This window comes from Rutidosis leptorrhynchoides, chromosome 1, assembly GCF_046630445.1.
Source record: "Rutidosis leptorrhynchoides isolate AG116_Rl617_1_P2 chromosome 1, CSIRO_AGI_Rlap_v1, whole genome shotgun sequence".
Taxonomy (NCBI): Eukaryota; Viridiplantae; Streptophyta; class Magnoliopsida; order Asterales; family Asteraceae; genus Rutidosis; species Rutidosis leptorrhynchoides.
The window spans coordinates 12,441,713-12,468,781 of NC_092333.1; the positions used below are offsets into that span (position 1 = coordinate 12,441,713).

General features: G+C 33.3%; 1 protein-coding gene across 1 annotated transcript; it reads right to left on the minus strand.

Moving 5' to 3' along the window:
- Positions 1-19,413: 19,413 nt before the first annotated feature.
- Positions 19,414-20,151, minus strand: LOC139840229 (uncharacterized mitochondrial protein AtMg00810-like). Its single transcript, XM_071830510.1, has 4 exons — positions 19,988-20,151; positions 19,754-19,882; positions 19,535-19,712; positions 19,414-19,422 (listed from the first exon to the last, which is right to left on the minus strand). The coding sequence occupies exons 1-4, from the start codon at positions 20,149-20,151 to the stop codon at positions 19,414-19,416; spliced, it is 480 nt and encodes a 159-aa protein (XP_071686611.1).
- Between the last annotated feature and the right edge of the window lie 6,918 nt (positions 20,152-27,069).

Below are 27,069 nucleotides of genomic sequence, written 5' to 3' on the forward strand. Positions count from 1 at the left end.
AAAAATAAAATTCAGAATGGGAGGAAAAGACTAGTTCTTTAGGGTCTGCTAGGGAAAGACCATTCGGGTTCCATTTTCGAGAACTACACGAAAACAGAAAATCTAACTCTAACAGAAATACATATTATCCTTTAAAAGACTTGATTCTCCCCACACTTAGTTAGCTGTGGTATCGAAATTGTGATTAACTTCATTGTCAACTTTCATTGGACTATCTATGTAATGTTTAACTCTGTGACCATTAACCTTAAATTCAATCCCATTTGAATTTATTAATTCTATCGTTCCGTATGGGAAAACTCTTTTGACTATGAATGGTCCAGACCATCTTGATTTCAATTTTTCAGGAAATAGCTTGAATCGTGAATTGAAAAGAAGAACTCTGTCTCCTTCTGTAAATTCTTTTGAACTTCTGATTCTTTTATCATGCCATTTCTTCGTTCTTTCTTTATAGATTAACGAATTTTCGTATGCTTCTTGTCTTAATTCTTCTAATTCGTTTAATTGACTTAACCGTAGACGTCCAGCTTCATGTAAATCAAGATTACATGTCTTCAAAGCTCAAAATGCTTTGTGTTCAATTTCTACTGGAAGATGACATGCTTTTCCGTAGACGAGTCTGAAAGATGTGGTTCCAATTGGAGTTTTGTAGGCTGTTCTAAAAGTCCAGAGTGCATCCTCCAATTTAATGGACCATTCCTTCGGATTTGATCTTACGGTTTTTTCTAGAATACGTTTTAAAGCTCGATTGGTATTTTCAACTTGTCCACTTGTTTGTGGATGATATGCGGTGGAGATTTTATGAGTTACTCCATATCTTTTAAGAACTTTCTCAAGTTGATTATTACAGAAATGAGTTCTCCGATCACTTATTAAAGCTTTCGGTGTTCCAAACCTTGCAAAAAGACGTTTTAAAAAGTTGACTACAACTCGTGCATCGTTAGTTGGGAGAGCTTGTGCTTCCGCCCATTTAGATACATAATCAATGGCTACGAGAATATAGAGATTATTATGAGATTTTGGAAATGGACCCATAAAGTCAATACCCCAAATGTCAAATACTTCGCATACTTGAATGACATTTTGTGGCATTTCATCACGTTAACTTATTTTTCCGGCCCTTTGACAAGCATCACAGGATTTGCAAAGAAGGTGTGCGTCTTTGTAAATTATAGGCCAATAGAATCCTGCATCATAAACTTTTCTTGCTGTTAGTTGAGGCCCATAGTGCCCTCCTGTTGGTCCTGTGTGACAATGATTTAAAATTTTACTAGCTTCATCTCCGAATACACATCGGCGTATTATTCCATCTGGACAACTTTTAAATAGATGTGGATCTTCCCAGAAATAGTGTTTTATATCACTGAATAATTTCTTTCGTTTTTGGTACGATAATCCTTTTTCAAGGAATCCACATACTAAGTAGTTTGCATAGTCTGCAAACCATGGTATTTCATTATAATCTATCTTCAATAGATATTCATCAGGAAAGTTGTCTTGTATGGCCGATTCATTTAGAACTTCTAATTCAGGATTTTCAAGACGAGAAAGATGATCAGCGGCGAGATTTTCTGCTCCTCTTTTATCTCGGATTTCAATATCAAACTCTTGTAAGAGTAAGATCCAACGGATTAATCTTTGTTTGACATCTTGTTTCGAAAATAGGTATCTAAGAGCAGAATGGTCGGTATAGACCACCGTTTTTGCTAGAACGAGATATGAACGAAATTTGTCAAAAGCAAAGACAATAGCAAGGAGTTCTTTTTCAGTAGTTGTATAGTTCGTTTGTGCTCCTTGTAACGTCTTACTAGCATAATATATAGGTTGAAATCGTTTTTCAATCCTTTGTCCTAAAACGGCTCCCATTGCAAATTCACTTGCATCGCACATTAGTTCAAACGGTAGATTCCAATTTGGTGTTATCATGATCGGCGCATTAGTAAGTTTCTCTTTAAGAATATTAAAAGATTTGATACATTCATCTGAAAAGATGAATGGAGCATCCTTTTCTAGGAGTTTATTCATAGGAGTGGCAATTTTAGAAAAATCTTTTATGAAACGTCGGTAAAAACCGGCATGCCCTAGAAAACTCCTAACTCCTCTAACATTGGTGGGATGTGGAAGTTTAGCAATTACATCTACTTTAGCTCTATCCACTTCAATTCCTTCTTTTGAAATTTTATGTCCAAGAACGATGCCTTCTTTAACCATGAAATGGCATTTCTCCCAATTAAGAACTAGATTTGATTGTTCGCATCTAATAAGCATTCGTTCAAGATTAACTAGACATGATTCAAATGTATCACCGAAGACTGAAAAGTCATCCATGAAAACTTCCATGCATTCTTCTATCATGTCGTGAAAAATCGCCATCATGCACCTTTGAAAGGTTGCAGGGGCGTTGCAAAGTTCAAATGGCATGCGTTTGTAAGCAAAAGTACCATAAGGGCACGTGAATGTGGTTTTCTCTTGATCTTCGGGTGCTATTGGAATTTGAAAGTATCCGGAAAAACCATCAAGAAAACAATAGTAACTATTTCCGGCTAATCTTTCCAACATTTGATCAATGAAAGGTAAGGGAAAGTGATCTTTTCTGGTGGCGTCATTTAATTTTCTATAATCAATACAAACACGCCATCCTGTTACAGTCCTAGTAGGAATAAGCTCATTTTTTTCATTTGTAATGACAGTCATGCCACCCTTCTTAGGCACGCATTGAACTGGGCTTACCCATGGACTATCAGAAATTGGATAAATTAAACCTGCATCTAGCAGTTTAATTATTTCTTTTTTAACAACATCTTGCATATTCGGATTTAGTCTTCGTTGGCGTTGCACATACGTTTTATGACCTTCTTTCATAAGGATTTTATGTGTGCAATACGAAGGACTTATTCCTTTAATATCATGAATCTTCCATGCAATGGCTGGTTTATGAGCTTTCAACACAGAAATGAGTTGTGATTTCTCATTTTCAGTAAGAGAAAACGATATTATTACAGGTAATTCAGATTCACCATGCAAATAAGCGTATTCCAAATGGTTTGGAAGTGGCTTTAATTCTAATGTTGGAGGTTCTTCTATCGATGATTTATATCGATATCTGTCTTCTTCTTTTAGCATTTGAATTTCTTCTGTTGTTGGTTCATATCCATTAGCTATAAGTGTAGCTAACATTTCAACTTCATCAATTGGTTCAGTTCCTTCTCCTAAAGAACATTCTCCTGTTCCTTGTAATTCTGGAAATTCTTCTAACAATTCTGCATGTGAATCTATAGTTTGAATATAATAACATGTATCATCTGCAGATTGCGGTTGTTGCATTGCTCTATCAACTGAAAAGGTAACACTCTCGTCCTCTATACTTAGGGTCAATTTCTTACCAAACACGTCTATCATTGCTTTAGCCGTGTTTAAGAATGGTCTTCCTAATATGAGAGGAACGTGAGAATCTTCTTCCATGTCCAGAACAACAAAATCTACTGGAAATACTAAAGTACCAACTTTAACTAGCATGTTCTCCATTATCCCTCTAGGATATTTTATTGATCGATCGGCTAACTGTATGCTTATTCTTGTTGGTTTCAATTCTCCAAGGTCTAGTTTAGCGTATAGTGAATACGGCATTAAATTTATACTAGCACCTAAGTCTGCCAATGCTTCTATTGAACTAAGACTACCCAGAAAACATGGAATTGTTAAACTTCCTGGATCAGATAATTTTTCTGGTATCTTATTCAACAGCACTGCTGAACAATTAGCGTTCATAGTAACAGCCGATAGTTCTTCCATTTTCTTTCTATTCGTGATCAGATCTTTCAAGAATTTAGCATATCTAGGCATTCCTGAAATCAAATCAATGAAAGGAAGATTTACATTTATCTGTTTAAACATATCCAAGAATTTGGATTGCTCGGCTTCAAGTTTCTCTTTCTTCATTTTACTCGGGTAAGGAAGTGGTGGTTGGTATGGTTTAACATAAGGTTTAGCCTTAACTGTGTTATCTTCATTAACCTTTTCAACTACCGGTTCTTTTTCCTTATCTTGATCAGGTTGTGGTTCTTGTGGAGTAGGAATAGCTTCATCAGAAGTTACAGGTATTTCAGGTGGTTTAAGTGTTGTACCACTTCTTGTGGTAATAGCTTTAGCTGTTTCATTCCGGGGGTTTGCATTTGTATCACTAGGTAAACTTCCCGGTTTTCTTTCACCTATTAACTTTGCTAGGTTACTTACTTCTTGTTCCAAGTTTTGAATAGAAGCTTGTTGATTTCTAAATGCTTGAGCATTTTGTTCATTAGTTTGTTTTTGAGATGTGAAAAACTGCGTTTGAGTTTCAACTAGCTTCGTCATCGTATCTTCTAAATTCGGCTTTTTATCATCGGTTTGTGGTGGTTTGTTTTGAAAATTAGGTCTTTGCTGGTTGTAAGTATTGTTAGATACTTGTTGATTGCTAGGACCTTGTTGGTTGTTGTATGGAATATTTCGATTATAATTCTGATTTTGATTGTAGATCGGTCTTGGCGGTTGATAATTATTCTGATAATTATTTCCAGGCCTTTGGTTTATGTATGAAATATTCTCTCTTTGTTCCATTGTTAATTCAATACTGAGACAATCTTTTGTCAAATATGGTCCTCCACACTGGTCACAACTAATTCGTATTGAGTGAATATCCTTAGTCATCTTTTCCATTCGTCTCTCGACAGCATCTATCTTTGCGGAAATAGAATCTAAGTCATGGCTAGAATCGGCTCTAGCTGCTTTAGATGATCTAACGATATCTTTTTCTTGGTGCCACTCATGTGAGTGGGAAGCAGTGTTATCAATAATTTTATAAGCATCAGTTTCGGTTTTCTTCATAATAGAACCACCAGCTGCTATATCGATGTCTTTTCTTGTAGTGATGTCGCATCCTTGGTAGAATATTTGTACTATTTGACAGGTGTCTAAACCATGTTGCGGACATCCTCTTAATAACTTTCCAAATCTTGTCCACGCCTCATATAGAGTTTCATTCGGTTTCTGTGTGAACGTAACAATTTCTCCTTGAAGTCTTACGGCTTTAGATGCCGGAAAGAATTGTTTAAGAAATTTTTCAACTAAAACGTCCCATGTATCAATCGCCCCTTCAGGTAACGATTCCAACCAATCTTTGGCTTCTCCCTTTAAAGTCCAGGGAAATAACATGAGATATATCTGTTCATCCTCAACTTCTCTTATTTTAAATAGAGTGCAGATCCTATTAAAGGTACGAAGATGTTCATTTGGATCTTCCTTCGGCGCACCACTAAATTGGCATTGATTAGTCACCATGTGTAGAATTTATCCTTTGATTTCATAATCTGGCGCATTAATGTCTGGATGAGTAATTGCGTGACCTTGGCCAGTACGTTTAGCTCTCATTCGGTCTTCCATACTTAAAGGTTCTAGATTCTCCATAATTGAATTTGTTGAATCGGAATCACTAGAGGATTCTGATTTAATGGTTCGTTCCTCAACAATCTCTGTTTGAATGATTGGTGGTTCCGGAGGAAAATTTAATGGTTCAGGATCTATGAATCGTCCCTGAATATTCTCCGGATTCTCAATTGTGAGGTCGGGTTCAAAAAATGGATTATCGGAAATTTGAATTGGAGTACTTGGTCGACTGGATGACGATTCTAAAGAAAAATCAACGGCGGTAATATTTGCTAAATGTCTTGATCTAGTTACAGGTGGTGAACGTACAAAAGGTGGTGAACGTCTTGCTCGGTGCATTCACTGAATATCCTATTAGTTTTTAAAAAGGAAAGAAAAATTATATAAGTTATCCAATTAATAGACTTTTCTGATTTTGCCCACGTTTCGAATAGCCAAAAGATGCAGCAGAGGGGCAGGATTCGTTTGGTCTCAATATAATTGAGGACTGTTTGGCTCCAATAACCCGGTCCACGTACAAATCCAACTATTACTACGAACCAGAAAATTTTGATATCTATCAATTTAACCACTTAAAATAAATTTTCGTAATTTTAAGAAATTTAGATAAGAAGTAGAATAAAAATCTATGTCCTAAAACTAGAATAGCGAGAAATAAGAAAGAAAAAGAGCGCGTCGAAAAAGGTCGAAAAAGAGAAAGATTGAAAAAGAGTGACTATAAAACTTAAAAACACTTGACTAACCCAACCTTATTACTATTACTAACTTAAAATTATAATCGCAAATTGAGATTACTAATTGAAATGATAATTGATACATAGTAAAAGGCGTCTAAAAATATTAAAGCTTACAAGTAAAACTATATCCCACATGGAAATGACTTAAAAAGGTACTAAAACTTAAAAAGACGTCGCAAAATTCTAAAGCACTTTAATCTTAGTCTAAAGAAAAAGCACTTAAGGGATTTTACGACAAAGCCTAAAAATCTATAAATAAAAATAACTATGGCAAAAATTAAGTTTAAAACTAAAAACTAGCGATAAACACAAATATTACGCTAAAACAATTAAAAAGGGACAAAATATAAAAATATACTAAAAGTTGTAAAAAGTACAATTTTTATAAAAATATTATTTTTATATTATTTATTTATTAAGAGTGTTAATTTTATAATTTATTTAAATTAATTAAACTAAATATACAAATTAAATAAATAAACTAAACTTAATTAATTAAAAATTAAAACCTAATTAGGGTTTTTAATTAATAATAATAATAATTACGTAATTAATGCGAAATTAGGGTTCTGTGTAACCCGTGTCAGACGGCTCCGCGAGTTGCGGTATTCCAGGCAAAAAACTCCGCGAGTCGTGGGGAATGAAATTTCAGATGACAGGCTGTTTCGTTTCAGTTTTTCGACGTAATTATTTTTTTTTTCTGTTTTTAATTTAATTAATATATTTATATAATTTAAATAAAACTTATATTTTAAAAACTAGAATAGAAATAAAAATATGTTACAATTTTATAAATAAAAATCTTAAAACTAGATTTATATATAATTTTTTTTTTCGGTTTTTGATTTTATGTATTAAATAAAAACAAAATATTTAAATAAAACTTATATTTTTATAAAATAAAAATAAAGAAACTTTATAAAACTTAAATATTTAACAAACTCTTAAAAATATTATATTTTTGTTTTTCTTTTTATGTTTTCGAATATTTAAAACGTATTTTTACAAAAGCGTATTTTTATAAAAGTAAACTAAATTTTTTTTTTATATATTTAGCGTTGCGCTTTCGGCGTTTAAGTTCCCCGGCAGCGGCGCCAAAAATACTTGATGTTCTGCGAGGTGTATATAAAATAGCTTAAATTTTACAAGGAAATACTATTAAATACGATACAATTTTACACAAGATATTTATTTATTTATTGAATGGATATACTTAAACCTTGCTACAACACTTATAGGCAGTGTACCTAATCGTACAGTAGTGTAGTTTTTAGTAAGTCCGGTTCGGTCCACAGGGAATCTTTTAAACAAAGCTTAACGCTATATTAGTTTTATTTTATACAAATACAAATATATATGTAAGTAATATTATTATTATAAAGGGGGGTTTTTATCGTTTAATGGCCGGTTTGTCGATTTTAAAAACTTTAGTTGCAGTTAAAATAAAATGTAAAATATTAAATAAATAAAAGACTTAATTTAAAGCATAAAGTAAATAACGATAATGAAATTGCGATAAATAAAAGTGCGATAAAATAAACTTGCGATAATTAAAAGTGCAATTAAATACAATAAAAATAAATAAAAGTGCGATAATTAGAAGTGCAATTAAATATAAAATAAAGGAAATTAAATATGAAATAAAATAATTATGCTTATTTAAACTTCCGTAATCATGATGTTTGACGTGTTGATTTTAGTTTTATGCCCATGGGTTAATTGTCCTTTGTCCTGGATTATTTAATATGTCCGTCTGGTTTTTGTCCATAACAGTCCATCAGTCATAAATATAAAGTGCGAGTGTCCTCGTCAAATTATCCTTATACCCGAAGTCAAATATTTCAACTAATTGGGGACTTAAACTGTAACAAGATTTTAATACTTTGTTTAATAATTACACCAGGATGTCGACTGAGTGTAACCCAAGGTTTTAATACTTTGTTAACAATTATGCCAAGTGTCCTTGTACATAATTTCACCCCTGTTTTAATAATTCTAGTGACTATTAATCCATTCCCGTTTCCGGTTAAATGAACGATTATTCGTACATATAAATACCCCGCCCATCGTGTCCGATTGAGTGTATATGGTTATTTATAGGGACGTCCAATTGTAAATCTTTATATTAAAATTAACAAACTATCATTTAGTTAAACAAATATAAAGCCCATTAATAGCCCATAGTCTAATTTCCACAAGTGTCGTTCTTTTGTCCAAACCCCAATTATGGCACAAAGCCCAATTACTCAATTTTAATATTTTTAGCCCAACATCATGATTACTTCGGATTAAATAAGCATAATAATAACTTAGCTACGAGACATTAATGTAAAAAGGTTGAACATAATTACAATGATTAAAAATAGCGTAGCGTTACACGGACAGAATTTTGACTTACACCCTTACAACATTTGCTAACATACCCTTATTATTAGAATTAAAATTAAAATTAAAATATAAATTATAAATATAAATATTACGTATGGATATAGAGAGAGATTGATTTATTTGATATTTTTGCGATCAAACTGCGTTTGCTTTTATAGGGATTTGAGTCCAGGTGAGCTCCGCGAGTCGCGGCCTTTTCCCTCTTTGAACTCCGCAAGTCGCGGAGTTCGATTTTACAGCTCACACCATTTTGGAGCCTTTCTTGCCGACGGATTATTATATAAATATAACATATATATAATTTATATAATTAATTATATATTATATTATATTTATATACATAGTTAACTTGTAATTTTTAGTCCGTTGCGTCGAGCGTTGAGAGTTGACTCTGGTCACGGTTCCGGATTTTCGAACGTCTTTGCGAATAATTTAATATCTTGTACTTTGCGTTTTGAATCTTGTACTCTTGTAATTTCGAGACGTTTCTTATCAATAATTGGAACCTCTTTGATTGTATTTTGTACTTTTGAGCTTTTTGGTCGTTTGCATCTTCAATTCGTCGAATCTGTCTTTTGTCTTCACCTTTTATTATTTTAAACGAATATTACTTGTAAATAGAACAATTGCAACTAAAAGCTTGTCTTTCTTGAGGAATAATGCTATGAAATATATGTTCGTTTTTAGCATTATCAAATATTCTCACACTTGAGCGTTGCTTGTCCTCAAGCAATATAGTCTTGAAATACTAGAATCACTTCTTTATTCTTCACACTTTGTACATCAGTGATTTCTATACGGCGGTATAAACAATGGTAGTAACGATATGGTTTACAGTCCCACATGACTATAAAATTTAGATCCTTTAAGGAAATTGGATCTTTATGAAAACATTTGATCTTTTGAAAATTTTAATCTAGCTTTTACCCTAGATAAGTTTTCCGGAATAACCCTTCACCGGTGTTTGCAAAATATTTTTGTGGATTTGGTGGGTTTCAGATTTGAAAATTTTAGCTCAAAACTTGCGGTTTTGTGTCACCCACTTGCTAACCTTGTATTAGGAAAGCAACACGTCCAGTATACTTGCTCCGTATATTACCTTTCGATAAACTACCATCCGGTTGTAAAAGAAAGCGTTGAACAAGCAACTGTTAAGGCAATGTCCCCTGACATGCTTTTAATTATGGTCTATAACGTGTCGGACGCAATTACTATCCTTGGTAGGAGCAATAGTAAAGCTCACCCTTATGATTTTTCGGTCTGGCACAAGGTCATGTCTTTGACCATCCTAGGATTTTACGTTCAATGGTAATGAACGCATTGAAAATAGGGTTTTCAGAAAACAAATCGATTTATAATTTTATTAAAATATTTTCTCGTTCAAGCTCGAGTTTAGATATCATTGAATTTCATGAGTTTGAATTCTCAATCTTTAAGGTCAATCTCAAGGATTGAGTAATATCAGTCTTAAAAGCTGATTTTTAATTTTTAAGGAGATTATCCTTTCTGGAGATCTGATTCATTAGTCTTATCAAGCTAATTTGCACGGTGCCCCCCATTGTACGAGATAAATCCTTCTCATGGTTAGGATTTATCTGACCACTTCACCCATTTAAGTTACATGAAAATTACAAACACAAGTTTGAATCTTTATAACAAAATAATAAAAGATTCAGATCTACAAAATAGGTGAAGATTCAAAGCTAGAAAGCTTGAATCTTCCATGTTCTTGAAGGATTCAAATCTATGTTTGAATCTACAAGATGTAATCAAGATCAAAAGCTAAAAAGCTAGACCCTTTGATGATGATGATGATTTCGTGAGAGAGAAGGGAAGAAGAAGAAGAAGAAGAATCAAATACTTACACTTTTTAGAGAGAGAAAGGTTAGAGAGAGAATTAGAGAGTAAGTGTGTGTAAATTACAAATGAAATCAAGTGTGAAATGGGTGAAGTAAGGCTTGTATTTATAGGTGGTGAGGAGGTGGTGGGTGCCTTAAAACCGTAGGGACATGGGGGGACAAAGGGGACACCTTTTTGCTTTTTGGTTAATGGTTGTCTAAAGTTGGTGCTTATGTTAGGATCCTATGCAACATTAAGGATAATGGTAAACAAAAATGCTAGCATGTTCCCTCTAATAAATGAGCATTTGTCTTACATTATTATGGGTCACTAGTCATTAATAATTGGGCTAATTAAATAGTCCACTAGCTAGTGTAGGGTGGGCTAAAGTCCAACAAGATAAAAAGTCCAACAAGACTAACTAGTGTGTTCTAGTAAATTACTAAACTTAATTAAGCATCCAAAAACCCAAGTAATTGTTATTATAAAATAACAATTAGTATTACGTAGTCATAATATTCCGATTATGACCAAAGTTAAACGTGTACCAAGTACATAGCTCTTTTCAAACGTCAAGTGACACCAACGGTCGTAAAAGCATTCGGGGATCAAGTCAAGTGATTACACACTTAATAGCACGTTGTAAGATATTGATGAAAGTAATTAATCATTAAATAAGATCCCAAAGCATAAACTAGCTCAGTACGCATATATACGAAGTTTCGTGAAAGCACAAAAGGAAGTCGAAAAGCCGGGTCGTTACATTACCCACCTGTTAAAGAAAATTTCGTCCCGAAATTTTGAGGAGTGACCAACAATGGTACCGTATTTGAATAAGAAGGAGCGTATCAAAGTCCCGAGAGACTCGTGGGCTCAAAAGTGAGCGATTTACCTTGAAAGGTACTTGGGCGTATAAAAGTAAGAATAGGCATATGCCATTAATTAAGTCTCTTGTCCTAAGAGATCAACAAATTGATTTCGTTTCTTGTTAACATGAACATGTTCTCAGAATATATATACTCACAAAAGGAAAGATGATGTTTTTTAGCCTTACAAACATCTTCAGTAAGCTGGATGCATGAAATGCATCATGAATGTTTCTAAATTTATCTAAAACATTGAGCGCTTATGTCGCAATACAAAGCTGACAGGTAGAATGTAAAATATGGTGATCTCAACCATGCGATTTGATGTCTGGATAGTGTTAGCCACGAATTTTACTAACCCCTTAATTTCAGAAGGAGACCATAGGTATGAAGAACCCGATATTTATGAAATGTTTCATTTGAATGAATGAATTGAAATTTTATCTGGAAGTGACTAATCAGACTTATATGCAATGTAAGCCATAATTATTTATAGCGTCTTCAGGACGGTCTGAACGAACAATGAAGGATATCACCCAGTTCACCATACTGTATGTGAACTTATCCTTGGATGAAATGAAAGCACAGTTCCATAATGTATCTTTATCCATTCAGTTACATGTTGAAGTTAGGGTTAACAATAACTAGATCAACATATAGTTGCAATCAACGAAGGAAGGAATATGTAGAGTAACCACATCGGTGTCGTAGATGTTTTAAGCAGTTCCCTTCCAGGAGGATAACAAGATTCATAGATTCTTAAAGTATCTTATATTACATTTCCGAGAAAAGATTGCACGAAAGGTGTGATCTTTGAACGAGAGTGAACTCTTCGAGGTGTTCGTTCTGAATTTATCCTTATACTTAAGGGGATGCACGGATGAGAAGATACGTGAACCCTTGGTCATAAAGAACGGTTTACTCTAAGTGAAAAGGATCTAAAAAAATGATTTCTTGTACCTTAGCATACTGAGTCCTAGAGATGACGTTTACGAGGGTGTTGCGATTTAGCCGTGAAACATTGAGAGCAGAAACCCGCCTAGTGCCTTTCCTACAATAGAGTGACCACCGAGTGTACCTCAGAAAACTGATTAATCGGCCCGCGTTTTATGCCATATCTAACCTTAAAAGGAATATTCTATGAGCGCAAAGACTTCCCAACAAATTTTATAAAATTGCCATCCAAAGTGCCTCAAGAGTTTTTAACAAAAGATCTTAATAGTAAGTCTCATCCCTAACGGAGGGCGAGAAAGAGTGTGGTCCATACATGGTGTAGTCTAATACTAAAACCTTTAATAAAATCAACCAAGGAAGTTTTGAAAAGCCTTTAAACGTTTGATGAGTCAACATAAACGGAACGAAATTCTTAGTAAATTTAGAAGTATGTACAACGTGTACTATTTTGCACAAAACCATTTGTCTTAAGTTAAACAACTCATCAAAGGAGCGATTTTTAAAGAATTTGAAGGTATCACTTAGTATGTACCAACCATAATAAGTAAAGGTAAACTTGTTGACTTAATTATATACATACACATATGATTTTATAAATCGCATAAGTGACAGAAAAGTTTTATTATTTTCATTTGTCCATAAATCTCGTGAAGACCGCACAAATAAACAACGCGTAAATTTTTTGATAAACATAGTTTTTCGTATTTCAGAGGTTACGAGTTGAAAAATATCGAGTGAAAAATTCTTGAATTTTCGAGTGACATGTTACTAAGTAATGAAAACTAATGAATTAAATGTAATTTTGATAATTATCAGGACATAAGTCTTTGGGCCAAAAATGTTCACGTGCGAAACCGTTGCTAAAAAGTGAGGTATGAAGGATAGAGCATGAGGATGAGAAGTTAATCGCTCTTTGACTTTGCAAAATGCCAAACAGGTTATGGCCAATATTAAAGTCGGAATATTGTTGGTGTTAATATCACTAAATGGGGATTCCCCTGGAATAAGTCAGGACTTAGAGTTATGTAAGAAAGAGCATCGCTCCAACAGGTGTGATGAATAAGATCCCTGGGGTAACGCAGTAATTTTGAATGGTTTAAGTATTAATGGATGCCCGAAGGCTTTGCATGACTTGGTAATAAGTGCCTTCATCACACACACACATACACACACACACACACACACACATGAATCTCTCAATTTCGACGGTTGTAAAGTCTTCATGATGGCTTGGATACGAATAAGCAACGAAAATTTTATAAAATTGTTTAAGGTGACAATGTAAGAAAAGAAACGAAGTTCTAGTAAACTAGGGTTATGTACAACACGTACCATTCAAAGTAAAATATCTTTTGAATAAAAGATTTGATTTGTAAAAGTGAAAGTAAATTTCATATGTATTTGTCAAAAATAAGTAATCATTTACTTTATTTTGTATAACATATACGATTTCAAAAATTTGCACGAACGGCAAAAAAATAAATTTACTTTTATAAAACTTTTGAGAGGATCGCACAGTAAAACATTGTGTAAAAAACTTTGGCAAACAAAATTTTCATATTTCGGAGGTTACAAGTTGAAAAAAGATTGATGAGGATTGAGTAAAAGCTTTTGTAAATTTCGGGTGATATTTGAAGTAATAAAAACTATTGAATTTAAATGTGGTTGATGACTATTAGTAGGGCATAAGTCCTTTGACCAAAAATGCTTAAGTGTGAAGTTGTTGCTTATAAGTGAGATACGAAAGGGAGAGTATGAGAATGAGAATTAACCACTCATTGATTTTGGAAAATTTCGAACTGGTATGACTAATATCGAAGTAAGAAGGATGATGTTGTGATTATCATCGAATAAGAAATCTCTCGGAATAGGTTAGGATTTAGATTCGCGTAAGAATGAGTATCAAATAAGATTCTTGGGTAGTCCTTAATATAGAATCTAAATCGCTGAAGTGACGGAATACAATTTCCTTTATGTATCGTTGTGCAAGTTTATCCATTGCATTGGTTTCTTTCATGACTAGAAAGTGAGCAGATTTGGTGAGATGGTCAACAATAACCTAGATAGTGGCATAACCGCCTACCGTTTTCGGTAGCTTCGTGTTGAAATCCATTGTTATTCCTTCCCATTTCCATTGTGGGATTTCGGGTTGTTGAAGTAACCCAGATGGCTTTTGGCTCACCATTCTCGCGAGGTATACGAATAATCTTCTCACTATAAATAACTTTTGCTTTCATCCTTGAAAGTCAGTCCGTTCCAACTATTTCATCAAAGCTTCCTAACTTGATGAGTATTAGGTTAATCCTAAAGTCCATTCCGACTATTGCATCAAGTTTTCCAAATTGATGGGTGTTAGGTTAATCTTAAGGTTCATTCCAACCAAATCTTATTATACTATCTTGAAAAATTATATCAATCTTCTCAAATAACATCTGCTTGTGCGTAGGTAACTAATCCTTTCCACTACTTCTTTAAAACTTCCAAGTTTTGTTGACATGAGGTCATCTTCAAATGACCCACCTGTAAATTTTAAGGTACTACCTTAAATTATTCCTCTATCTCTGCCAACTTACCATTTGCTTGTCCTATAGAATACTTAACCCTCATGGTTGTTGATGACTTATTAGTCATAACACTAAGGTCCTTAGATATAAGGTTTCTATCGCTCTAGTAATAAACAACCTCGAGAAAATAAAACGTTGTGACGAATCGTCCCCTAACTATAATCAGGATCCATGCGAGTCTCCATAACGATTGCTCTACCGCAAGTAAATTCAAAGTTTTTCCTATTTGGGAACTTTTTCCTTAAGTGTCCTGGATGTCTATATCTATAATATATTTTCGAGTTATCAATTCTGCAATCAAGGCCCTTCTTGTACAGTATCTAGGCTAAGTGGTTTTCTCTAACAGACCATAATGCGTATACTCAAGTGGTTCCTACCAAAATTTCCTTTGAATCACTTCATATTCCTTATATAGTAGCATTGGGACTTCTGCATGATTTACTTCAATATAATCACGCTGGCCTGGCGTCATTATATTGTACTAAATCGTACGTTCATTCCAATATCACTCCAAGTTCTACTCAATTTCATCTAACGGTGCTTTATCTATGCTATCTTAAAACAAAATCTACGAAATTAATCTCACGGTTTCTCGGTGTGGGTGCGTAGGTTCCGTAGGTCATGCATCAATGCCTAAATGTCCCGATTTTTTTTTTCAAAATGTTCGGGTTCGGGTAACGTCGTTAGGTTCCTTTCTAGAAATTCAATCTGGGTCTCGTGTCGAGTTGTACGTGTAACAAGTAGTAATACGATATGTTCTTGAGGTGACTCTCAAGTCTTTGGGTATGGCTGGGTATCAGTGGAAGGCACTCTGACCTTGTGAAAGGAGATGTCCTCCCGACTTCTCCAATGCCTAGGAGTGTTAGGGACCTAAGTCCAGAAGTGTCATTAGATTGTCGAGTAGTGGTGATTAATGAAAGAGATAAGTGACGGTCATGAAAGCGTACGGGATACGAGCCAGCTTACTGAAGCTGAACAACCTTCTAATGTTCATACGTCGTACGTGGCTAATTATGGTGAGCTCGGGGTGCGGTTACTCCGACAAGTCCTCGCATATTTCCTCCTCCGAGGATTAACTTTAACGGGCGTGTAATCCGAGGGGTACTCCTTCTAGATTGCATGAAGTAATGTTTCGATCTCTGTAACTGTGGATCAGTAGTAACAGGTGGATTACATTACTAGTTCTTAGGGTTAGATGAGCGGGAAAGGGTTCAGAAAAACATCTGAACTAGGAAAGATAATTTCTTCAAGTCGGTACATCGAAAAGCAGGCATGAAGCAAGCACGTATTCAGGCATAATAACTACAGCAGCCTAGATCGTCTACAGCAGTACATGGCAATAATAACAGTATCAAACAGAAGTAACATGCAAAAAGCAGATAGTAGCATGCAGTAGCGAGAATAAGCAGCAGCATACAGTAAGTTCACATAGTAGTGAAAGTAGGCAGTAGTATGCAACAAGTTCATATAGCAGTAAAAGTAAGTAGTAGCATGCAGTAAGCAGTAACTTGCAGTAATATAATACAGTAGCATGTAGCGGTTTCGCAGAAACAGGTAAACAAGCAAATTGTAGATTAGTCCTATTAGTGAATCCTACTCGGCCTGGTCTAGACTCACTAATGCAACCTAATTCCCTACAACCAATGCTCTGATACCAAATGTGACGCCCCGTACAAAACCATCGTGTACGGTTCATCAACAACATGATTATTACAAGGTCAAACACTACATGCTGTTTGAAAACCAGTTTGCATTCATAAAAAGATAGCGTTTTACAAAAGATAACGTGCTTCCTATGAATTGAAGCGTTAACATAAGTATGTGACCCAAAGGTCGTTACAAAGCCTTTGTTTGAAAATAACATAAGTTACGAATGCAAAATAAAAGTTTCATGATTGAGACATCTCTAAGTAATGCAGCGGAAATCTAACACAGCAGGTCCATAACAGTAAGTCTATAACACCAAGACAGCAAGTCTAACAGTGGAAGCAACAACGTCTAAGCACCTGAGAAATACACGCTTAAAAAGTCAACACGAATGTTGGTGAGCTATAGTTTGTTTGTAATCAGTAACGTAATGTAGACCACGAGATTTTAGTGCTTCAAACAGTGTTTCAAAACAGTATGATAAAGTATATGCTTAACCGTGTGCACCCGGTAACTAACTTAACGTAGTAATACCCCCTAAAAGTACACTTGGCGAGTGCGTATGTCCTCGAAGTATCAAACACCCGTTAAATGCTAGCGCGACTAGCCCGAGTGGGGATGTCAAACCCTATGGATCCATATCTAATATTCGCGTTCACCGGTTCAAAACCAATGATTAAACGTTACCGTGCTTAGGGGAATGTTTATGCTGTTATATAACCCACACATATGTAAAGTTTAAGTACTAGTATAAAGTAAGTAAAACATAAAAAGCGCATCTATTCTCAGTCCCAAAAATAGTATGAGTAAAAAAGGAAGCTATAACTCACAGTGAATAAGCAGAAAAAGTCGATATGAAAAGTATGCAAGTAGTAAGTCGGTTCAAAAGGTCGTCAACCTAAGTCAAAGGTCACTAGGTAAGTATATTGTTCCCAAAGGTTTATAAGTGCATAAATTAAGTTTAAGTGTCATCATCATCATCATTCATCATCATAAAAGCTAAGTAAGTTTGACAAGAATAGAGATCGAAACAATAGGTTGACTTCGATCAGCTGCTACGACCTCTATACAAAACGAAAAGACACGTAGTCAGTGGCTATGGCTCCGTATATGAGTCCTCTAACCGCTGACCAGTTTTCAGAACCTAAATCGTCTTTGTTTGACCGTGGTGACGGTTTAAGTGTGAGTAGGTCAAAAATTTTAGCACAACGTTACAAAGGCGTAGTGACTTTCGGAGGGCTATAAATCCTAAACCGTATATCGGATTAAGACGAGGCCTAAACGTAAAGTCATCTACTCAAAACGAACTAACTGAAAATCAATTTTCTAGAAGTCCAGGAATCAGATCAGATCCCGAAAAACAGTAAACAAGTGCTCCGATGGGGTTCTTGGTGCTTGATGCTCATCACGGTTCTCATCCTTGATGCTTGTAAGCTTCAAGTGTACAACTCTTTGATGGGTTAGCATCACCTTGACCAAGATTCAACCATCAACACACAATATGTTAAGACCAAGTAAGAACACAACTCATTTAACAGTCTTAGATGAATGATGAACCAAGGTTACATCATATCCTTAGTTTTAACACAAATACAAGTTCTATTTACAACTAAAGCTACAAACTTTACTTCAATCAAACAAATATGAACACAATCTCAATCAAATAAAGTGATGGAACCCTAAGCTAGAGAGCTTGGATCCTTTTCACACAAGTTATAAGATTACCAAGCTAGAAAGCTTGAATCTTTGGTGTTCTTGAAGACCTTGAAGCATAAAGCTTAGATCTTCAAGTTACATGAAGACCACAAATACAAGTTTTGATCTTTATAACATAATAATGAGATCATAAGTTAGAAAACTTAGATCCAACAAAAGAAATGAAGATTCAAAGCTAGAAAGCTTGAATCTTGGTTGTTCTTGAAGATCTTGAAGCATAAAGCTTGGATCTTTAAGTTACATGAAGATTACAAACAAAAGTTTGAATCTTTATAACAAAATAACAAGATTATAGCTAAAAGATTCAGATCTACAAAATAGGTGAAGATTCAAAGCTAGAAAGCTTGAATCTTCCATGTTCTTGAAGGATTCAAATCCATGTTTGAATCTACAAGATGTAATCAAGATCAAAAGCTAAAAAGCTAGACCCTTCGATGATGATGATGATTTCATGAGAGAGAAGGAAAGAAGAAGAAAAATCAAATACTTACACTTTTTAGAGAGAGAAAGGCTAGAGAGAGAATTAGAGAGTAAATGTGTGTAAATTACAAATGAAATCAAGTGTGAAATGGGTGAATTAAGGCTTGTATTTATAGGTGGTGAGGAGGTGGTGGGTGCCTTAAAACTGTAGGGACATGGGGGGACAAGGGGGACACCTTTTTGCTTTTTGGTTAATGGTTGTCTAAAGTTGGTGCTTATGTTAGGATCCCATGCAACATTAAGAATAATGGTAAACAAAAATGCTAGCATGTTCCCTCTAATAAATGGGCATTTGTCTTACATTATTATGGGTCACTAGTCATTAATAATTGGGCTAATTAAATAGTCCACTAGCTAGTGTAGGGTGGGCTAAAGTTCAACAAGGTAAAAAGTCTAACAAGACTAACTAGTGTGTTTTAGTAAATTACTAAACGTAATTAAGTATCCAAAAACCCAAGTAATTGTTATTATAAAATAACAATTAGTATTACGTAGTCATAATATTCTGATTATGACCAAAGTTAAACGTGTACCAAGTACATAGCTCGTTTCAAACGTCAAGTGACACCAACGGTCGTAAAAGCATTCGGGGATCAAGTCAAGTGATTACACACTTAATAGGACGTTGTAAGATATTAATGAAAGTAAAGAATCATTAAATAAGATCCCAGAGCATAAACTAGCTCAGTACGCACATATACGCAGTTTCGTGAAAGCACAAAGCACAAAAGCAAGTCGAAAAAGCCGGGTCATTACACAATTGGTTGACCAAAAGTTCATGTTTTCTCACTGTAAGCCCCTTGGTCAAAATGTCTGCAAGTTGATCATTAGAATCAACTCTAACAGTGTTTATGATACCTGTAGCTACCTTTTCTCTTATATAATGGACATCCACCTCAAAGTGTTTTGTCCTTTCATGAAATACAGTATTAGCTACAAGCTGTAAGGCTGAGTTATTATCACAAAACAGATTAACAAACAGCTCAACATTTATGTTGAGCTCAAATAACAAATCTTTAATCCACACAATTTCACAAGCAGCAGAACCCAGAGCTTTATATTCAGTTTCAGCTGAAGATCTAGAAATGGTAGCTTGTTTTTTACTTTTCAAGACACAAGTGAACCACAAAGATACACTAAATACCCTGTAACAGATTTTCTGTTCATTTTACACTTAGCATATTCAGAATCACTATATGCATGCATTTTAACACCTTCACTTTTAACAAATTGTACTCCTTTTCCAGGAGCAACTTTTAAGTATCTTAGAACTCTAAAAGCCAGATTAAAATGTGAAACAAGAGGAGCATGCATATATTGACTCAACACATGAACAGAATAAGCTATGTCAGGTCTTGTTAAGGTTAAATAAATTAACCTGCCTACTAACTTTTGATATTCTGTAATATTTTTAAATAAACCATCTTTATCACTTGGATCACATTGCACATTCATGTTAGCTTCAATAGGAGTACCTATTGGCTTACATCCAAGCATCCCATAATCATTTAAAAGCTCTAAGCAATATTTTCTTTGGTTCATACATATTCCATTATCATTAGACAATATTTTAATGCCCAAAAAAATATTTCAACTTTTCAAGATCCTTAATCATAAATTTTGACTTTAAAAAAGTTTTAAACTTTTCTATTTCAACATGATTGTTACCGGTTATAACAATATCATCCACATAAACAAGTAGGGCTATAAAAACATCATTGGAATGTAAAATGTACAAAGAATGATCACAAGTACTTTGTTTAAAGCCATGCTCTATCAAGGCAGAATTCAACTTTGAATTCCATTGCCTTGGGGCTTGCTTTAAACCATATAAAGACTTGATTAATTTACACACTCTTTTGTCATTTTTTGAAAAATATCCTTAAGGCAGTTTCATATAAACTTCTTCATGTAAATCACCATAAAGAAATGCATTATTAATATCCAACTGATATAAAGACCAATTGTTCTGTACAGCAAGAGTAATAATACACCTTACACTCACATGTTTTATAACAGGTGAAAAGGTTTCATCATAATCAACACCTTCTGTGACGCCCCGTACAAAACCATCATGTACGAATCGTCAACAACAGGTCCATTACACGGTATAATACTACATGCTGTTTTAAAACAAGTTTTGCATTCATGAAAAGATAACATTTTACAAAAGATAACGTGACACAAAGGTCGTTACAAAGCCATTATTCAAAATAACATAAGTTGCGAATGCAAAATAAAATTTCCATGATTGAGACATCTCTAAGTAATGCAGTGGGAGTCTAACACAGCGAGTCTATAACAGCAAGTCTATAACACCAAGACAGTAAGTCTAACAGCGGAAGCAACAACGTCTAAGCACCTGAGAAATACACGCTTAAAAGGTCAACACGAATGTTGGTGAGCTATAGTTTGTTTGTATTCAGTAATGTAATGTAGACCACGAGATTTCGTATTCAAAACAGTATGAAAAGTATATGCTTAACCGTGGGCACCCGGTAACTATCTTAACGTAATATTACCTCCTAAAAGTACACTTGACAAGTGCGTCTGTTTACGAAGTATTAAACACCCGTTGAATGCTAGCGCGACTAGCCCGAGTGGGGATGTCAAACCTTATGGATCCATATCTAAGATTCGCGTTCACCGGTTCATAAACCAATGACTAAACGTTACCGAGCTAAGGGGAATCTTTGTGCCGTTATGTCACCCACACATATATAAAGTTTAAGTACTCGTGTCTAGTATGTAAAACATAAAAAGCGCATGTATTCTCAGTCCCAAAAATAGTTAAAGTAAAAAGGAAAGCTATAACTCACAGTGAATAAGTAGTAAAAGTTGAAATGGAAAGTATGCAGGTAGTAAGTCGGTCTGAAAGGTCGTCAACCTAAGTCAAAGGTTACTAGCTTAGTAAATTGTCCCCAAAAGTTTAAAAGTGAATAAATTAAGTCTTAAGTATCATCATCATCATCATCATCATCATCATCATCATCATTCGTAAAAGCAAAAGTAAGTTTTCAACAAGAATAGATATCGAAACAAAAGGCTGACTTCGGACAGCTGCTACGACCTCTATACAAACCAAAAAGATACGTGGTCAGTGGAAAAGGCTCCGTATGTGAGTCCTCTAACCGCTGTCAAATTTTCAGATCCTAACTCGATGTCGTTTGACCGTGGCGACGGTTCAAGCGCCAGTAGGTCAGAATTTTCAGCACGTCATTACAAAGGCGTAGTGATTTTCGGAAGGCTATAAATCCTAAACCGTATATCGGATTTAGGCGAGTCCTAAACAAAAAGTCATCTACTCGAACCGAACTATCTGAAAATCAATTTTTCAGAAGTCCTAGGAGTCTGATCAGACCCCGAAAAACAGCAAACAAGTGCTCCGGTGGGCTTCTTGGTGCTTGATGCTCATCACGGTTCTCATCCTTGATGCGTGTAAGCTTCAAGTGTACAACTCTTTGATGTTTTAAAATCACTTTGACCAAGTTTCAAACATCAACACACAACTAAGAGTAAAAGCTAACATTCTATAAGTTTTGAACATCAAAGTTGTCTCTTTATTGCATAAACACAATAAAGCTTCAACCTTTGTCCTTTTGACACAAGTTTATGCATCTTCATCATATGAGATGATGAAGACTTGATTTTTATCACCATAAAAATCATAAAAAGGTTCCAAGCAAGTGAGATATACAATAATAAATTAGATCTTCAAGTATTAAGAAATCCTAAGCTAGAAATCTTGGATCTTTACTAGATTAATGAGATCATAAGCTAGAAAGCTAAGATCTAGTAAAAGTAATGAGACCATAAGCTAAAAAGCTAAGATCTTTAACAAAATAATGAAACCCTAAGCTAGAAAGCTTGGATCTTTAATGTTCTTGAAGATCCTTAAAGCAAAAGGCTAGTTCTACAAGTTACATGAAGATCATAAACACAAGTTTTGATCTTTTAACAAAAATAAAGTGATCTTAAGCTATAAAGCTTAGATCCATCAAAATAATGAAGATTCAAAGCTAGAAAGCTTGAATCTTTCATGTTCTTGAAGGATTCAAATCACAGTTTGAATCTTCAAAATTTAACAAGATCAAGAAGGTAAAAAGCTTGTTCATTGCATGATGATGATGATGTCGATTCTATGAAGAAGAAAAAAAGAAGAAGAAAATTTAAAACTTACACTTTTTAGAGTGAGAAATACTAGAGAGAGAATTAGGGAGTAAGTGTGTGTAAAATGTGAATGAGGTCAAGTGTGAAATGGATGAGATTTGCTTGGTATTTATAGTGGTGAGGGGTGAGGGTGGCCGTGGGGTTTAGGGGGACAAGGGGGACAAGGGGGACACTTTTTTGCTTTTTGGTTAGTGGTGGTCTAAAGGTGGTGCTTCTTGTTAGGATCCCATGCAACATTTGTGATTATGGTGACCAAAAATGCTAGTATGTTGGCTCTTATAAATGGATTTTTGTCGTACATTTATATGGGTCATAAACCATTTAATATTGGGCTAATTAAATAGTCCATTAGCTAGAGTAGGGTGGGCTAAAGTCCAACAAAGTAGAAAGTCCAACAAAACTAACTAGTGAGCATAAGTAAATTACTAAGCGTAATTAAGAAACCAAAAACCCAAGTAATTGTTATTAGGAAATAACAATTAGTATTACATAGTCGTAATATTCCAATTACGACAAAAGTTAAATGTGTACCAAAACATATAGCTCGTTCTAAACGTCAAGTGACACTAACGGTCATAAAAGCATTCGAGGATCAAGTTGAGATGACCCGTCTCAATCCATAATGACGAATACAATAACATATGGTTACATTGCGAGGTTTTGACCTCTATATGATACATTTTACAAACATTGCATTCGTTTTCAAAAGACAACATTTTATTACATCGAAAGTTGACAGGTATGCATACCACTTCATAATATTCGAACTATAAATGACCTAATCTGTCATTTACTTAATAATAATCTTTATTGAACTCAACGACTTGAATGCAATGTCTTTTGAAATATGCGATGAATGACTCCAAGTAATATCTCTAAAATGAGCAAATGCACAGCGGAAGATTTCTTTAATACCTGAGAATAGACATGCTTTCAAGTGTCAACCAAAAGGTTGGTGAGTTCATTAGTTTATCGTAATCAATCATTTCCATAATTTTAATAGACCACAAGATTTCTATTTTCATTTTTCATAAATACATATCTCATATCAGGCATTTCGCAAACTGCATAGAGATAAAAATCATTCATATGGTGAACACCTGGTAACCGACCTTCACAAGATGCATATAGAATATACCCATCATGTGATGCCCCGTCCTAATCCATCCGGATGAAGTCCATATCGATTATAAATGATTCACAACAGTTGATTACATCGCGAGGTACTTGACCTCTATATGATACATTTTACAAACATTGCATTCGTTTTTGAAAAAAACAATCTTTCATTACATTGAAAGTTGACTGCATGCATACCATTTTATAATATATCTAACTATAATTGACTTAATAATAATCTTGATGAACTCAACGACTCGAATGCAACGTCTTTTGAAATATGTCATGAATGACTCCAAGTAATATCTTTAAAATGAGAAATTGCACAGCGGAAGATTTCTTTCGTACCTGAGAATAAACATGCTTTAAAGTGTCAACCAAAAGGTTGGTGAGTTCATTAGTTTAACATAAATAATCATTTTCATCATTTTAATAGACCACAAGATTTCATATTTCCATTTCTCATAAATATACGTCCCATGCATAGAGACAAAAATCATTCATATGGATTGAACACCTGGTAACCGACATTCACAATATGCATATAAGAATATCCCCATCATTCCGGAATCCTCCTTTGGACATGATATAAATTTCGAAGTACTAAAGCATCCGGTACTTTGGATGGGGCTTGTTGGGCCCGATAGATCTATCTTTAGGATTCGCGTCAATTAGGGTGTCTGTTCCCTAATTCTTAGATTACCAGACTAAAAAGGGGCATATTCGGTTTAATAATCCAGCCATAGAATGTAGTTTCAATTACTTGTGTCTATTTCGTAAAACAGTTATAAAAACAGCGCATGTATTCTCAGTCCCAAAAATATATATTGCAAAAGCATTTAAAAAGGGAGCAAATGAAACTCACCATACTGTATTTTGTAGTAAAAATACATATAACATCATTGAACAAGTGTAAGGTTCGCCTCAGATTCACGAACCTATATTATTTGTATATATATTAACACACATAATTAGAATCGAATAAATATATATATTATTATTAATAATATGCTTGTTAATTTGTTTGTTATATAGATGTAGATATATTTAATTTACATATTTTATTTAACTAGTGTTTATCTTTCATTATAACTTGTTAATAATAAAAATAATAATTTATATTAGAGTTTCTATATGATAAAATATATATGTATATATTAGTTGATATATTTTATATGTATATAATTCATTTGTTTGTTAAAATAGTAATTATAATGATACTAAAATAATATTAGTAGTGATTAAAATAAAGATAATGATAATACAAGTGTTAATAATAATGATATAGATATTAATGATTTTATTAAATATAATATTAATGATAAATCTTATAATAATGTTAATAACAGTAATTCTTATTTAAATGAACAGTTTATTAATAATAATAATGAAAATAATAATTTTTACATAATACTTAATAATAATTATTATTATAGCAATTTCATTACTAGTGGTAATATTAATATCGAAACTTATGTTAATCCTAATCAAGATCTTCATGTTTAATTTGTGAACTAACAACTAAAGCTTCTATAACATCAATTCGTATTTCAAATCATAATAATAATAGTCATACTTATTAATAATAATAATAATTTTTAGTTATACTAATTTTAATATTAATGATAATAACATTAGTAATATTTATTTATATTAATAATAATAATACTTAACATAATAACAATAATATAATTAATAATAATAATAATAATAAAAATAAAAATAACAAGTTTAGAAAACTACCTCAAATGTAATGAATCCCAAAAAAAAATAGAAAACAGCCCACTCCTAGTCTCGAACCCGAGACCTCCCGCTAGTTACACACTCACTAAACCGTTGGGCTGTTGCCCTCTTTTCTGTTTTATAACAGAGCTGAATCTTTATAAACCGTAATATATTTCATTCCCTTTTTCATCTTCTTCATCAAACTCCCACAATCCAAATCCCAAGTTCGAATCAAGTTCCAACGATTTCTAAATTAGTTTTAGGACTTTCAAACAATAAATAATCTTTCCATATCAATTCTTATATAAATTGAAAGCGAGAAAAAAAAATAAAACACATACAGCAGCCGATACTTCGATGCTGTTGGAATGAGAAAAAAAAATTTGATTTCGTTTTGAATAAAGATTTAGACGAAGGTTATAACACAAAACATATTTCAAATCACTTCTAAAATCTTTATCAATCATCAATTTAATCGGAAACATCAACACGAACGCGAATTTAATCCAAGAACACAATTTAACTTTTTAAGATTAGAACTTTGACTAGAAAATTCTCTTTCGTTTTGAATAATCGAAAGGTGAGATTTTGCAGAAAGTTTTGTTAGAGGATTCCTAACACAACCTCATTTATGGATTTTGAAATTTATTGAAAAATCGAGTTTTGTAAAAATGGGTAAGAAAAGAGAGTGTCGACTTGTTTTATAAAAACCCAGCTTAATACTAGTTGCTGTATTGATTTTTGATAAGGAAAAATAAATTGAAATCACTGAGTTAATCAACTGAATTGATGGATTATGTAGAGATTGTGGTGTCGATTTTCCTTTTATCAAACAAAAGGACGGATAAAAAAAAATAAATACAATAAAGGTTGAATGAGATAGTTAACAAATTTTTGGAGTGTTCCTATAATTTGATTCAATTTCGTACGAGTGATAAAGATAGATAACACTTGCAGACAAAAATCCAAAAGCTGATGGAAACATGAAACTGATTTAATTTATTTAGGATTTTATCAAATTAATATTAATAATTAATATAAATCATAATAATATCTTTAATAATAAATACAAATGCTAATAATAATAATAATATAAATATATACAGAATAATTGGTTTTTGTTAATTCATATGTTTATATGAATAATATTATTTATTGTATTCAAAACAATATTTAAGGATAATACTAATAATAATAATGATATTTAATAATAATTGTATTTATAATTATAAAAGTAATAACATTAATAATTATAATAGTTTTAATCATAATAACCAATAATATTTAAATAACAACTAAATAATAATTTTAATCATTCTTATAGTAATATTTATATTTTAGTTATTTATCATAATCTTAAATTTATTAATATTTTAATATTTAACCTTTGTTAATATTACTAATATTGATATTAATAATGATGAAAGTAGTAATAGTATAATTTGT